The 17,258-nt window shown below is 44.2% G+C and overlaps 1 protein-coding gene across 4 annotated transcripts in view; it reads right to left on the reverse strand.

The window, feature by feature from the left end:
* Positions 1-6,456: 6,456 nt before the first annotated feature.
* Positions 6,457-17,258, reverse strand: part of LOC140464651 (tektin-3-like) — an 82,977-nt gene continuing 72,175 nt past the window's right edge. For all 4 annotated transcript variants that reach the window (XM_072560009.1, XM_072560007.1, XM_072560008.1 and 1 more), the window contains exon 8: positions 6,457-6,862. In XM_072560009.1, the coding sequence (XP_072416110.1) occupies positions 6,559-6,862 (304 nt within the window). In that variant the 3' untranslated portion in view covers positions 6,457-6,558. The remainder of the gene's footprint in view (positions 6,863-17,258) is intronic.

A 17,258-nucleotide genomic window follows, 5' to 3' on the forward strand; every position in this document is an offset into this window, starting at 1 on the left:
TTTGTTGACATCGTTTGGAATCACAGCACTTGACATCTTGTCAATCAAATATCGATATAAATTAGCATCAAAACTATTCAGTATCCCAACCTCCATTAATTTCCAAAAATTAACAAACCCCAAGAGAAGAAATTGCTTCTGACCTGCATTTTAAATGGGAGATTCCTTCTTTTCGAACTCTGACTCCCTGGTTCTATATTTCCCCACAAATGGAATTATCTCCTCAATATCCAGTCCATCAAACCTCCTCAGAAACTTGTATACTTCAATAAGATCACCTCTTATTCTTCTAACTCCTAATGAGTTTGGGGCCAACCTCTCTTCATAAGACAACGCTTCCGTCCCAGGAATTGACCTAGTGAATCTTCTCTAAGCTGTCACCATTGCAAGTATATCCTTCCTTAAGTAAGGATGAACACTGTACATAAGTTTAGATGGGGAATCCTACTGAAGAGCACTGATGGGTCCAAAGAAATGTCTAATGGATGGGCAGACTTGCTAGAAAACCTACGATTAATGTCATCCCTGTGTGGAAGAATCCAACACGTACAGACTTTTGCATAGAATTTCATAGAATCCCTACAGTGTGGAAATAGGCCATTCAGCCCAACAAGTCCACACTGACCCTCCGAAGAGTATTCCACCCAGATCCATTCCCCACTACTCTACATTTAACCCTGACGAATGCACCTAGCTGACACATCCCTGCACACTATGGACAATTTAGCATGGCCATTCACCTGACCTGCACATCTTTGGACTGTGGGAGGAAATCGGAGCACCCAGAGGAAACCTGCACAGACGCAGGGAGAATATGCAAACTACATACAGACAGTTGCCCGAGGCTGGATCGAACCTGGGTCCCTGGTGCTGTGAGGCAGCAGTGCTAACCACTGAGCCACTGTGCTGCCCTTTGCAGGAAACTTGGAACCCATTATTTCCAGTGCAGGGGTGGTATTCAAATCTGTTTGCACACTTGTGAACCCAGCCAAGAGGCAGTGTGCGACAACAAGCACCTCAGCTGCTTTGGATTCACAAGGAGTTTGTCACAAGGTTTGCTGTGGCAGCTCAAACTGTAGTCATGCAAGATTGTCCTGCTGCTATCATCAGTGTGGATTACTTTGGGCAAAGGGGCTTACAGACTCCATCGACAATCCAGCGATCTGTCCTCCAAATGATTACCAGTACAACTTTGAGGGTTCAAGTGCATAATTTTTTGAAGATGGCCAGACAGTTGTTAAGGAGGCTTGTGGGATTCTTGGGTTTGTAAACAGAGGTTTAAAGTATAAAAGCAAGGAGGTGATGCCACGCCTCTACAAATCATTAGCCAGGCTACTTTTGGAATATTGGGTTCAGTTCTGAGCACATTATTTAAGGAAGCTTGGAGAGAGTTCAAAGGAGATTTATGAGAATGACGCAAGGAATGATTATATACACAAGGGAAAATGGGAGAAACTGACCTTATTCTTCATGGAACAGAAAAAAGAGGTGACCTTATTCAGGTGTTTAGAATTATGGACAATGTTGACAATGTAAAGAGGGATATTCTGTTTCTACTGGTTGGTATGTCAGTAACTAGGGGTCACAGTTTCAAGATTGTCATCAAGAGAGCTTGGCTTGAGCTGAGGAAAAACTTCTTTACTCAGAGTGTTGTTAGAATTTAGAATGAGTTGCCTGGCAGAGTGGTGGAGGCAGATTCCATAGGACATTTAAAAAGAGAGCTGGATAAATATTTCTAAGTAATGATTTTAGAGATCTACATAGATAGAGATGGAGAATAGGACTCATTAGTTCGTTCTTTCGGGAGCCAGTGCAATAGGCCAAATGGCTCCCTTCTCTACTGTAAAAATCGACAATTACTGAGCCATTGCTTCAGGATCTATCCTATCCTATGAGGTGTTATCTTCCCACCCCACGAGTTCTCTAGCATGCTAGTTTAAAGACCTTCTAAGATTGCATAGGCAAACATGAATCATTTGCTCTTGACACGATCTCTCCTCATGCACAAGTGGTTGTTCATTTTCTTCCAGAATATTTGTTGGCAAAGTCAGTATTGCTCAGTAGAGATGGTTGTTTGTGGTAACTGTGCTGTACAATGTTACCTACTACGTGCCAAGCCATGCAATTGCCCAGGCTCTTGCTCCAAGTGTGTGTGAACTGTTTCATTATCTGAATAATTGCAATGTTCAACTCCAGCCCAAACGTCAACCAACAGCCCCCACAAAGCTTCTGACCTTATACTGGACATTGAGGAAGAAGCTGAACACAATAGAGCTTAGGTCATGAGCTTGATGAACTCTTCTTTCTGATCTAAAATATTCCAGAATTATTTGAAATACTTGCAATGTTCAAAGATGTGCATTGAATCACAAAGCAAATCTGAAGGCTATTGCTTTCTCTATTTGTGCAAATAATTCCCAATTTTCTAGCCAGATTTCCTGCTACAGTGTGTGGAGCACCAGTCTCAGAACTGGCTTCCGTTAATTAAAGTCTTTACATGTACCATGCTCAAAATGTACTCCCTGAATGAAAGAATCTGAAGATAACCATGGGCAATGCAGCTTAGTAAATTGATTCCTCAGAGGCTTCATTATCAATCTTCCTCAAAGATTCATCATAGCACAAATTATCTCAAACGCTAAACTTGACAATCCAACTAAGAAGAAGAATGCACCAAAAAAGACATTTTACAATTGAGTGCACATCCTTTCGGAGCACATCAAAATGGTCATTACCTCAAATCTGTTCTATGTTTGGAGAATGACAATTCCAGTAATTTGGCAATGTAAGAAATTGTAAGGAGATTACAGGTTCAGTATTATTTTTTATAAACAGTATAATTAATGGTTCGCTCGGAGGAAGTTTCAAAGCTTCTGCAAGATGAAGTATTTCAAAACCTGGAGATTTTGTTGCCACCCAGCTTTCATATTTGTGTTCATAAAAATGTTGCTTCCTGTTGTTGATTGATTGACTTTTACTATACAGGTTCCACTCACAACAGGACAGCATAATTTGCGATAACGACAATGTATTTTTAATACGCTTTACAGGAATTAAAAATGAGAAGTGCCAGTTTACTTAACCTCATTGGTTTATCCAAAAAGCTGTCATACATAGAACATAGAACAGTATAGCACAGAAACAGGCCATTCAGCCCACCATGTCTGTGCTGAACATGATGCCATTCTAAACTAATCCCAATTGCCTGCACCTGGGCTGCTTCTTTCTATTACCAGCCTCGTTGCTTGCCTCTTAAATTTTAAGACCATAAGACCATAAGACAGAGGAGTGGAAGTAAGGCCATTCGGCCCATCAAGTCCACTCCGCCATTCAATCATGGCTGATGGGCACTTCAACTCCACTTACCCGCATTCTCCCCGTAGCCCTTAATTCCCCGAGACAACAAGAATCTATCAATCTCTGCCTTGAAGACATTTAGCGTCCCGGCCTCCACTGCACTCTGCGGCAATGAATTCCACAGGCCCACCATTCTCTGGCTGAAGAAATGTCTCCGCATTTCTGTTCTGAATTTACCCCCTCTAATTCTAAGGCTGTGTCCACGGGTCCTAGTCTCTTCACCTAATGAAAACAATTTCCTAGCATCCACCCTTTCCAAGCCATGTATTATCTTGTACGTCTCTATTAAGTCTCCTCTTAATCTTCTAAACTCCAATGAATACAATCCCAGGATCCTCAGCCGTTCCTCATATGTTAGACCTACCATTCCAGGGATCATCCGTGTGAATCTCCGCTGGACACGTTCCAGTACCAGTATGTCCTTCCTGAGGTGTGGGGACCAAAACTGGACACAGTACTCCAAATGGGGCCTAACCAGAGCTTTATAAAGTCTCAGTAGCACAACGGTGCTTTTATATTCCAACCCTCTTGAGATAAGTGACAACATTGCATTCGCTTTCTTAATCACAGACTCAACCTGCATGTTGACCTTTAGAGAATCCTCGACTAGCACTCCCAGATCCCTTTGTACTTTGGCTTTACGAATTTTCTCACCGTTTAGAAAGTAGTCTGTGCTTTTATTCTTTTTGCCAAAGTGCAAGACCTCGCATTTGTTCACGTTGAATTCCATCAGCCATTTCCTGGACCACTCTCCCAACCTGTCTAGATCCTTCTGCAGCCTCCCCACTTCCTCAGTACTACCTGCCTGTCCACCTAACTTCATATCATCTGCAAACTTTGCTAGAATTTCCCCAGTCCCTTCATCCAGATCATAAATATATAATGCGAACAGCTGTGGCCCCAACACTGAACCCTGTGGGACACCGCTCGTCACCGGCTGCCATTCTGAAAAAGAACCTTTTATCCCAACTCTCTCCCTTCTGTCAGACAGCCAATCCTCAATCCATCCCAGTAGCTCACCTCGAACACCATGGGCCCTCACCTTGCTCAGCAGCCTCCCGTGTGGCAGCTTATCAAAGGCCTTTTTGAAGTCTAGATAAACCACATCCACTGGGTTTCCCTGGTCTAAACTACTTGTCACTTGACAATGTTTCGCTTCTATCATCTCCCCCGGCAGCAAGTTGCAGATACCTTTTTGCAAAAAAAAAGTGTCTCCTTTAAACATCCCCCTCTTAAACCCATGTCCCTAGTATTTGACATTTCTACCCTGGGAAAAAGACTTCCATTGCCACCCTATTAATAATTCTCATAATTTTACACACTTCTATCAGGTCATCTCTCGGTCTCTGGCACTAAAGTGAAAACTAAGTTGAATGCTAAATTGTTCAGGAACCAGGCTACCATTGCCTTGAGGAGATGCCTTGCAGTGGGCTTTCTTGACTCGTAAATCTTGTGGTGATATTGTGTAAGATTCAGAAGACCAGGACTTTGACTCAGTGATGATGGAGAAATGGCACATTAGACCCATTTACATCTTACCTTAAACGTAAGGCAACTCAGGCAAAAGTGAGGACTGCAGATGCTGGAAACCAGAATTTAGATTAGAGTGGTGCTGGAAAAGCACAGCAGGTCAGGCAGCATCCGAGGAGCAGGAAAATCGACGTTTCGGGCAAAAGCCCTTCATCAGGAATGAAGGCAACTCAGTCAGCCTGGACAGTCCTTATCAAAGTGTAGGAAATCAGTTCAAGAATGGCACTGGCACATATTTACACAGACTATGTGAACACAAGTTGGGTGGGTGAGGGTTGATGGCTTGATGTATTATCGTGAGACTATTCATCTGGGCACCCAGGTAATATTCTAGGGATTCTAGCTTCAAATCCTGCCACAGCAGATGGTGGAATTCAATAGAAAGAAATCAGGAATTAAGAGTCTAATGATGACCATGAAACCATTGTCAATTGTCAGGAAAAGCTCTTCTTGTTCATGCATGTCCTTTAGGAAAGGAAATCTGCCATCCTGACCGACATGTTCCTCCAAGCACACCAACAATGCAGTTGACTCTTACTTGCTCTCTGGGCAATTAGGGATGGGCGTTAAATGCTAGTGCAACCAAGGACACCCAATCCTGTGATTAACCTTTTAATAACTACTCTGTAGGAATGATCCCAACCTTCCTGTTCCTTGCTATCACAATTAACCACCTTGCTCTCATGCGTCGAAGAGTGTGGTGCTAGAAAAAGCACAGCTGGTCAGGCAGCATCTGAGGAGAAGTGATGTTTCATCAGGAAGAGCTTATGCTCAAAAAGTCAATTCTCCTGCTCCTCAGATGCTGCCTGACCGGCTGTGCTTTTCCAGCACTACACTCTTTGACTCGGATCTCCAGCATCTGCAGTCTTCACTTTGTCCCAGCTTGCTCTCATACTAACATTTCCATCCTCGGCCTCCTACAATGTCCCAATTTAACTCAATGTAAGCTGGAGAAACATCCCATTCTCTACTTAGCCATTTCACAGCCTCTGGGATTCAATATGGATTTCCACCACGGTCAGATTATGATCTCTGCGTTTCTCTACATTTTCTTACACCCCACCTGACCCACACTTCCCTGACAGTGTCTTGTTAGCTTTAATCTTCGCACAGCAGACTCATTTCCTCCTTTTAACAGCTAACGTATGCACCAATTACACCCATCACTCCTTCATCTGCATTATGACCACCTTTCTCCTTTGCTATGGGCTCTCTCACAATCTGTGTCACTTTCCTCTCCTTCCCCTCTGTCTGCAACATTTAAAAAATGTCATTTTCCAGCTCCTTTCAGTTCTGAAGAAGCGTCATATTGGGCCGTAACTCTGTTTCTCTCTTCACAGATGCTGCCATTTAATTTCCAGCACCCTTAGCATTTTGCTTTTATTAAAATTAAGTTTCTTTGGAGGCTAAGTGTTGAGGTGTGCATTCAGGTAGTTGTCTTGAAGCATCATAAATTTACAATAAGAGGAAAATATCGAATGAAGTTCACGCAGCAACAAGTCAGAGAAAGGTGGACTCATAAATGTGGCAAACACACAGAGGACGAGAACATTACTGTTAAACCACCAATTTTCTTTATTTTATGTTTCCACAATATTTGAGCATTGTTTTCCAAAACAGAACAAAGCATGCATTTATCTGAAGCCTGGGGCTCCATTGTTTTTCATTCATTTATGTTACTTTTTTTTTATTTTTGCAGCCACAGTTGCAAGGCTTCTTCTCAGGCGCTGGGGGAGCACAGTAAGTGCCCATGTTCAGCTGAGTGCAACCGATCAAGCGTGGGGTGTTGGGAAGGGTTCTACGCATCCCCATGCATTTCTCCTGATCAATGAAGAGGGAGTTGGCTTTCACACTGATGTCATATTCCAGCACGGACTTGGTTTGGACCAGGAGTTGCAAAGCATTCTGTGCCTCTTGCAGACGTTGTTTCAATGTCTGTATGGTCGCATCAATGGTGTACACTTCACAGACCAACCTGCACAGAGAAAAGGATCACTTTTCAAAATGCGCACGCACAGGACCATTTAAGGAGACAGCCTCACTCTTTTTTCCCAGGGGAGGGAGGTAAAGATCTAAGTTCCATCTTGTATTGGAAGAAATGATCAATTTAGTGCTCATCCTCTTCCTGAGGAATAAAGGATGTGCATTCATATAGCACCTTTCCCAACCCTAGGACATCCCAGGGCAGCCAATCAAGGTTCTTTTGGAGTTTATTCATTGCTGTAGGAAACCTGTCTGAAAGACTATGCAAACACCAAATGTGATATTAGCTCATCTGTTCATGGGAGAGGGGTAAATATTGGCTCAGACACTGGGGAAACACCCCTTTTCTTATTTAAAGTTGCTCTGTGGGAGCTTTTACAGCACTCTTAGGGCAGATGAAGCATTGGTTCATCATCTCCTCTGAAATATGGCATCTCTAAAGCATATATCCATCGGGGTTAGAACCAAGTACCAGCCGAGATTCTATGTACAAGTTGCTGGTGTGGGGCTTGAACCCACAATACTCTGACTCAGGGCCTAAGTGGTTCCACCGAGCTTTATTAAAAAGAACCTTCTATCAGATACAGGGCCTGTACTCTCTTACTCATGTGGTCATTTGATCGCAGCTCCCTATGGGTGCACAACAGCACTGAATTTATCTTATTCAGCGTTCGCTATCATTGGCAAAATCCAGTTAAGTGTCAGCATGTATAATATATCGCCTGTGTGTGTGTGTGTGTGTGTGTGTGTGTGTGTATCATACAAATACACATCTTAGATATCAGTGTAACTGCACCTTTGTTTCTAATGCATCAATAATTTGGTCATTAGACTCTGACATCAGAAGGGAGTATTTAGCAAAGCTTCCCTGTGTTAACATATACTCAATATAAATAACATAATTTGCAGGGTGACAACATAATGAGCAACATTGATGTTGTTTCCAAACAACAAATGATGTCAAAAATCAAACCTCAGCACACTGAAACATTTTCCATTGCATCCCTCCTACTGTGCGAATGTTCCAAACAGTGAATAAACTAATTCCAAACTGAATATTCACAGCTGGCTGATCGTGGCTATCTAACACCTTGAGTCTGAAATGTGAGACCGTGAGGTTCTAAAGTTTAGATAAGAGCGTGTTTCTAGAGTTTGAGTTGATTTGCTATGGGGAAAATAAATAAATTGACTTTCCTCGTAGGCCACTGTTGGAATATTGCGTGCAATTCTGGTCTCCTTCCTATCGGAAAGATGTTGTGAAACTTGAAAGGGTTCAGAAAAGATTTACAAGGATGTTGCCAGGGTTGGAGGATTTGAGCTACAGGGAGAGGCTGAACAGACTGGGGCTGTTTTCCCTGGAGTGTCGGAGGCTGAGGGGTGACCTTATAGAGTTTTACAAAATTATGAGGCATATGAATAGGATAAATAGACAAAATATTTTCCCTGGGGTTGGGGAGTCCAGAACTAGAGGGTTTAGGGTGAGTGGGGCAACTTTTTCACACAGAGAGTGGTACTTGTATGGAATGAGCTGCCAGAGGAAGTGGTGGAGACTGGTACAATTGCAACATTTAAGAGGCATTTGGATGGGTTAATGAATAGGAAGGGTTTGGAGGGATATGGGCCGGGTGCTGGAAGGTGGAACTAGATTGGGTTGGGATATCTGGTCGGCATGGATAGGTTGGACCGAAGGGTCTGTTTCCATGTTGTACATCTCTATGACTCTATAACTCTAAATGCTTTTAGAAGCATTTGGTTTCTGTACCAAAAGAAAGCATGTGCTAATAAGAACTGGAGTTTTTTGAGATTGGCAATAGACATGACTGCTTCCCAAAGTCCCTCGGTGCATGAATCACAAAAAGTTGGTCTGCAGGTGCAGCAGGTAATTCAGAAGGCAGATGGAATATTGTCCTTCATTGCTAGATGGATGGAATTTAAAACCAGGAAGGTTATGCTACAACTGTATAGGGTGTTGGTGAGGCCACACCTGGAGTACTGTGTGCAGTTCTGGTCCCTTTACTTGGCACTGGAGGGGGTGCAGAGGAGGTTCACTAGGTTGATTCTGGAGTTGAGGGGGTTGGCTTATGTGGAGAGATTGAGTAGACTGGGACTATATTCATTTAAATTTAGAAGAATGAGGGGAGATCTTATCAAAAAATATAAAATTATGAAGGGAATAGGTAAGATAGAAGAAGGGAGTTTGTTTCCACTGGCAGGTGAAACTAGAAGTAGGGGGCATAGCCTCAAAACAAGAGGGAGCAGATTTAGGTCTGAGTTGAGGAGGAACGTCTTCACCCAAAGAGTTGTGAATCTGTGGAATTCCTTGTTCAGTGAAGCAGTTGAGACTACCTCATTGAGTGGGTTTAAGGCGAAGATAGATAGATTTTTGAACAATAAAGAAATTAAGGGTTATGCTGAGCAGATGGGTAAGAAGAGCTGAGTCCATGATAAAGATCAGCCATGACTTTATTGAATGGTGGAGCAGGCTGCAGGGATAAGATGGCCTACTCCTGCCCCTAGTTCTTATGTTCTTACATTCTTGTCCTGCTGGGGAGACTCCTAGTCTACTGCTTCAATGTCATTAGGAGACTGACAAATCTCCAAGAGAAAGTGTATGATTTTAATTCATTTCTGAGATGTGGGCATCGCTGGCTGGGCCAGCATTTTGTTAGGAGAAAGTGAGGACAGCAGATGCTGGAGATCAGAGCTGAAAAATGTGTTGCTGGAAAAGCGCAGCAGGTCAGGCAGCATCCAAGGAGCAGGAGAATCGACGTTTTGGGCATAAGCCCTTCTTCAGGAATGAGGAAGGTGTGCCAAGCAGACTAAGATAAAAGGTAGGGAGGAGGGACTTGGGGGAGGGGCATTGGGAATGCCATAGGTGGAAGGAGGTTAAGGTGAGGGTGATAGGCCAGAGAAGGGGTGGGGGCAGAGAGGTTGGGAAGAAGATTGCAGATCAAGAAGGCGGTGGAGTCCGATGGTTGGGACTGAGACAAGGTGGGGGGAGGGGAAATGAGGAAGCTGGAGAAATCTGCATTCATCCCTTGTGGTTGGAGGGTTCCTAGGCGGAAGATGAGGCGCTCTTCCTCCAGGCATCGTGTTGCCATGGTCTGGCGATGGAGGAGGCCAAGGACCTGCATGTCCTTGGTGGAGTGGGAGGGGGAGTTAAAGTGTTCCACCATGGAGCGGTTGGGTTGGTTGGTGCGGGTGTCCCAGAGGTGTTCTCTGAAACATTCCGCAAGTAGGTGGCCTGTCTCCCCAATGTACAGGAGGCCACATCGGGTGCAGCAGGTGCAGTAAATGATGTGTGTGGAGGTGCAGGTGAATTTGTGACGGATACGGAAGTATCCCTTGGGGCCTTGGAGGGAAGTGAGGGGGAGGTGTGGGCACAAGTTTTTCATTTCTTGTGGTTGCAGGGAAAGGTGCCGGGAGTGGGGGTTGGGTTGGTGGGGGGTGTGGATCTGACGAGGGAGTCGGGGAGGGAGTGGTCTTTCCGGAATGCTGATAGGGGAGGGGAGGGAAATATATCCTTGGTACTGGGGTCTGTCTGGAGGTGGCGGAAATGATGAAGGATGATACAATGTATCTGGAGGTTGGTGGGATGGTAGGTGAGGACCAGTGGGGTTCTGTCCTGGTGGCGATTGGAGGGGCGGGGTTCAAGGGCGGAGGAGCGGGAAGTGGAGGAGATGCAGGGAGAGCATTGTCAACCACATCTGAGGGGAAATTGCAGTCTTTGAAGAAGGAGGCCATCTGGGTTGTTCAGTATTGGAACTGGTCCTCATGGGAGCAGATGCGGCGGAGGCGAAGGAATTGGGAATATGGGATGGCGTTTTTACAGAGGGCAGGGTGGAAGGAGGTGTAATCTAGGTAGCTGTGGGAGTCGGTCGATTTATAGTAAATGTCCATGTTGAGTCCGTCGCCCGAGATAGAAATGGAGAGGTCTAGGAAGGGGAGGGAGGAGTCTGAGACGGTCCAGGTAAATTTGAGGTCGGGTGGAAGGTGTTAGTAAAGTGGATGAACTGTTCAACCTCCTCATGGGAGCACGAGGCAGCGCCGATACAGTCATCGATGTAGCGGAGGAAAAGGTGGGGGGTGGGGCCAGTGTAGCTGCGGAAGATGGACTGTTCCACATATCCTACGAAGAGGCAGGCATAGCTGGGGCCCATGCGGGTGTCCATGGCTACTCCTTTGGTTTGGAGGAAGTGGGAGGATTGGAAAGAGAAGTTGTTCAGAGTGAGGACCAGTTCAGTCAGTCGAAGGAGGGTGTCAGTGGAAGGGTACTGGTTGGTACGGCGGGAAAGGAAGAAGCAGAGGGATTTGAGTCCTTCATGATGGGGGGTAGAGGTGTATAGGGACTGGATGTCCATGGTGAAGATAAGGCGTTGGGGGCCAGGGAAGCGAAAATCATGGAGGAGATGGAGGGCGTGGGCGGTGTCCCGAATGTAGGTGGGGAGTTCTTGGACTAAGGGGGACAGGACCGTGTCGAGGTATGGAGAGTTGAAATTGGTGGGGCAGGAGCAGGCTGAGACAATGGGTCGGCCGGGGCAGGCAGGTTTGTGGATTTTGGGCAGGAGGTAGAAACGGGTGGTGCGAGGTTGTGGGACTATGAGGTTGGAGGCGGTGGATGGGAGATCCCCTGAGGTGATGAGGTTATGGATGGTCTGGGAGATGATGGTTTGGTGGTGGGAGGTGGGGTCATGGTCAAGGGGGCAGTAGGAGGAGATGTCCGCGAGCTGGCATTTAGCCTCAGCAATGTAAAGATCGGTGCGCCAAACTACCACCACGCCTCCCTTGTCTGCCGGTTTGCTAGTTCCCTTTGAGAAGGCGGTAGTGAGCTGCCTTCTTGCATCGTTATTGTCCACGTGCTTAACGTGGACCCACAATGTCCTGAGGGATGGAATTTCAGCATTTTGACCTAATGACAATGAATCTTTGTCAGTCATTTTCGCTTTTCTGTTGAAGCAACCAGGAGAACAGCCCAATGAAATTTTAGACATATTGGAAAACTTTCAAACCACGCAGCCATGGATGATCCCAAGTGAACTCAGGTAATAAAATAACACCACAGTCACTTCAGATTGGAAAATACTCTGTTGGGAATATTTACACATGGCAGACATTGGTGTCCCAGTGCATGCGTCTAGTTGTTAGTATTTTCTAAGAAAATCTGTTGCTCCCTGTGACTTAATCTGTACCAAGCAGGGCAGAACTAATCAACCAAGATTTATTTCTCCCCACTGTTGCCCATGGCAGATACGTTTGAAGTACAAGACCTTTTCTGCTCAACTGCTGATTAAAATCAATGGATTACAACCTGTACTAAGTCAGTGCAGATCAGTTTTATGTACTATTATCTTATGTTCACTATTACTGTCCATCTTTGGTTCTAGGCTTAAAATATCACTTTAAAATAAAGATTGAAATGTCCAGCAGATTGTTAAAGATCTTAATAAAGAACAAAATAACTTTGTACTTGGTTGTAACTCTTCATCAATGTTCAGTCTCAAAGTTTTATTTGATGCTGTAAACTTTCTGTTCTTCCTTCTGAAGCTGCTTGGAATTAAAAGTTCTTCATTGGAAATATTTTGACGTTGTTAATATCCTGTTTCTCATGTCCTGGTCGTGTTTTCTTTGGAAAAGAGGAACACTGAGGGGAGACTTAATTGAAGTGTATAAGATTATGAGAGGTCTAGATAAAATGATTGAAAAGACTTGTTTCCTGCAGCAGAAATGTCAATAACAAGGGTGTATACGTTTAAATTAACTGATAGGAGGATTACAGCAGATAATGTTTTTCATTATCACCCAGTTTCTGGCAAGGGTCTAAATCTCAAAGTCTAAAATGAGGATAGTGATAGAAATCGTCACTGACTTTAGAAAATACTTGGATAGATCCTTGAATTGCCTTAACCTGAAGAGCTACAAACTAAGAAGAGTTGGAAAAGATGAAGGGGGTTTGCTAGTTGGGCAGTTGGTGGACGGCTGGTTTGGGGTGCAGAGTGATACCAACAGTGTGGGTTCAATCCCTGCACCGGCTGGTATTGTGGCAGATTGTCCTTCTCCCCCTCACCAGAGGTGCAGTGACATCAGGTTAAATCACCACCAGTAGTCTCTCTCTTTCTAGTGAGAGAGCAGCCTACAGTCTGGTAGGCCCATGGCATATTCCCTTTTGTGGGAGTCGATCAGCTCAGTTGGCTGGACAGCTGGTTTATGAGGCACAGAAATGCTAACAGCATGGGTTCAATTCCTGAGATTACCATGAGCAACTCTCTTTTTTTCTCAAGTAAGGGGCATAGGTTTGGTGGCAAGCTAACAGGAGGATTCGCCCACAGGGTGGTGAGTGTCTGGAAGTCACTGCCTGAAAGCGTGACTGTGTCAAGAGACCTTTGTAACATCTAAGCAATATTTACTGATTCTCTTGTGTTGCTAAAGTCACTCGCTCATAGGCCAAGATTATAAAATGGATGAGTATAATCAGAACTGTGTTGATATGATGGACCAAAGTGCCACCTGATCTGCAATAAACATCTATGAGTCTATAATCCACATGAAGTATTTCCACTGAAAGGATTTAATCCTCCAGCACAATACTGAAGAAATCTCTGTAGCCATTTTTATTCCATGTTCAAAAATAGTATTTGCATTCAGAATGACTTTAGTCTGTAGGATCTCACTAAAGGCCATAAAACCCATGGTATGGATGGGAGGGGTGAGTCTGGGCAACAGCAGATCTTCTGCCAACCTTTTGCCCATCACCTTCATCCCACCCCTGAAATCAGAAGAGGGGTTATTTGAATGTAAGAGTCAATACCATCTTTGGTAACATGAGTGCAAGACAAATTGTTTTAAAGTCCTGCGTTTCTTCCTTCATCCGGTTTCATCAATTCAACCAAATTAAACCATTTCTGTTGAATCTTGAATACCAACTACTTCTCCTTAGTCCTAAGACTCTATCACTAAAGAAGTGTCCCAACCACGCACTCATCCCAACATCCTCCCCCATTGATCTCAACAATTTCAGGATTAAATGGTGGAAAGTTCACAATTCAGGAACATGGATATGTTCCTGGACTCTACACTTCAACAACTTCTGAATTCAGTGGTATTGAAAATTGCCTCCCCACTCCCCCTTGGGTATTCTCCGCTGGCATTGAAAGGGTTGAGCACATCTGGTGTTTAAGTCATGCAAATTTGAGGACCGATGGACTTACAGTCTGGCACCATGTTTTTACATCATGATTTTTATATCAAGATGGCTTTCAACCATTTGAGAAAGTCACAATTTTGTTGAATAGCCACAATCAACTGTGTAGTTGCCACAGGCCAGCATTCTCTAACCTTTCTGATCCTCTTTGTTAGTTCGAGAAAGAAAATAAACTTTGGAGGAATGACAGCAAAGGTCCCTGGGGATGAGGTGGGGGAGGGAAGTGTTGTCCAATGATAGGAGGCTGAATAAATTGGCTCCACATTCTCTGGTGTTCAGAACACTGAGAAGTGATCTCATGGAAAGATATAAGATTCTGAAGGGATTGTTTCCCTTGACTAGAGAGTCTGGAACAATGGGGCACTATCTTAGAATAAGGGCTGATCACTAGGTGATCAGTAGGGGAGACGATAGACCAGTGGTATTATCGCTGGACTCTTAATCCAGAAAGGAGAAAGTGAGGACTCCAGATGCTGGAGATCAGAGTCAAAGAGTGTGACGCTGGAAAAGCACAGCCGGTCAGGCAGCATCCGAGGAGCAGAAGAAACCATGTTTCAGGCATAAGCCCTTCATTGGGAATCCTGATGAAGGGCTTATTCCTGAAACATCGCTTCTCCTGCTCCTCGGATGCTGCCTGACCGGCTGTGCTTTTCCAGCGTCACACTCTTTGACTCTTAATCCAGAGACCCAGGTAATATCCTGTGGATCTGGGTTGAAATCCTGTCATGGTGGAATTTGAATTCAATCAAATAAAAAAATCTGGAATTAAGAGTCTAATGATGACCATGAATCCACTGTCAATTGTGGAGAAAACCCATTTGGTTCACTAATGTCCTTTAGGGAAGGAAACTGCTATGCATACCTGGTCTGGCCTATATGTGACTCCAGACCAACAGAAATGTGATTGAGTCTTAACTACCCAACGAGGGATGGCCAATAAATGGTGGCCTAACCAGTGATTCTCACATCCCGTGAATGAATTTTTTAAAATGTGGAGAAATTTCTTCACTTAAATGGTTATAATTCTCAGGGAGTCGTGGACACTGCAACATGAAACATATTTGGGCTTGAGGAGTCAAAGGGAGTGGGTAAGCAATGGAGTTGAATCCATAAATCAGCCATGATAGGATTGATTTATGGAGCAGGCTCAATTGTTTACTCCTGCTCCTATTTCTTATCTTCATCCACATATCTGGAAAATGGGAGATTTGCTGACATCCTTTTCTAATCTTTGAGAGCCAGACAAAATCTTCAAGGTCCACCTTAGGTTAGCTAGGGCATTGGGGCCCTTAGCACAACGTTTTCAATGATATCTCATGTAGGTCAACCCCATTAGATGATCAATCAGTCCCTGAGGAAGACATACCTGGACTCAAGGGGTCATCATGAAGGTCACTTCTCTAAAATCAAATTTACTGCATCTGAATACAGCAGTTCAATGGGCTGAATGGCCTACTCCTGTCAGGTGGCATGGTGGCTTACAGTGCCAGGGACCCAACCTCAGGCAACTGTCCGCGTGGAGTTTGCACATTCTCCCCATCTTTGCGTCGATTTCCCCTCGGTGCTCTGGTTTCCTCCCACAGTCCAAAGACGTGCAGGTTGGGTGAACTAGCCATGCTAAATTGCCCATAATGTTCAGGGATGTGTAAGTTAGGTGCATTAGTTAGGGGTAAATATATGGTAGGGGAAAAGGTCTGGATGCTTTACTCTTCAGAGGGTTGGAGTGGACTTGTTGGACTGAGGGGTCTGTTTCCACAATGTAGGGATTCTAATCCAAAAACACTATAGGGATTGATGTTTTCCATTCAGGGCATTTGTGGTTTAGTTCCACAATTCACTCAATACTTTATCTCCCGGGAGACAAATTTTTATGTATTTGTGACTCACTGATTCCCCTTGTTGCAGCAGTGACAGCAAAGCAAGTATCAAATGTTGGGAGTTTCAGTTTGAAATATGGCTAAAACGGAAGGATTATCACCACACAGTGTTGCCTGAGACACCTCAAAAGACTCCCTCCTCCCACTTTGGTCTATTGTTGACAGTTCATGTTCACAAAGATAAAGATTGTGAGTTGTTGAGTCCTTGCCAAAATTACAATCCAGGGTCTTGAAACATACAGCATTCAAAACTAATTCCTCATTTCAATGTCATCCCTATGGAATGTGTAATCCATGTGTCATAGCCATTTCTATATTACCCTTCTCTGTCACTCCCAATTTTAATCAGCTTCTTCTTGCAGCTCATTCTAATCCAGACTGTTGTGGTACAGCCAAATCTAGTCTAGCCATGCTGTTGAATCATTTAGTGTAATGATGTAACAGCAGGTTCTATCGAGCCTCCCACAGTCTATTCTACATCCGATCAATCATGCAATTCTCATGATCACCTATCAAATCTAACATCTAGTCCAGCCCTCAGGTTTTACAGGTAATTCTGGACTAGCCTTATTGTTGGTTGAACCATTTCAAATGCTCATGAACCTGACTCTATCTAGTTAGGTGAGGCTCCAATAGAAACAGTGCAGGGAATTACAGAACAAACTTCTTCATTTCCAAATACATGTAAAATGACTGGACAATGATAATATATTCAAGTTTCCTTCCTAAAAAAAAGTCTGTACTGAATATTGGTAGTCTTCTGGCTTTTCATTGCTGGCTGGGACTAGATTAGGTCAAGCAGCATCCGAGGAGCAGGAAAATCGACGTTTCAGGCATAAGCATTTCAGGAATTCCTGATAAAGGGCTTATGCCTGTAACGTCGGTTCTCCTGCTCCTCAGATGCTGCCTGACCTGCTATGCTTTTCCAGTGCCACACTCTCAGCATCTAAAGTCCTCACTTTTTCCTGGGCCGAGATTAGGAGGGATGATGATAGTGTCACTGGATTAATAAAACAAGAAGTCCAGGCTAATTCCCTGAAGGCATGGGTTCAGATCCCACTGTGGCAACTGGTGCAATTTGAATTCAATTAATAAATCTGTCAATTAAAGCTAAATTCAGTGAAAGTGACTGCAAAAGCACCCTTCAATGTCGTACAGTGGAGGAAATTTGCTGTCCTTACCCAATCTATCTACATGTAACTCTAGACAAACAGCCAAACTCTTAATTGCCCTCTGAAATGGCCCAGCAAGTCAACTAATTCAATGGCAATTAGGGATGGACAAATGCTGGCCTTGCCAGTGATATCCACATC

Source organism: Chiloscyllium punctatum, chromosome 40 (assembly GCF_047496795.1).
Source record: "Chiloscyllium punctatum isolate Juve2018m chromosome 40, sChiPun1.3, whole genome shotgun sequence".
NCBI classification, from domain to species: Eukaryota; Metazoa; Chordata; class Chondrichthyes; order Orectolobiformes; family Hemiscylliidae; genus Chiloscyllium; species Chiloscyllium punctatum.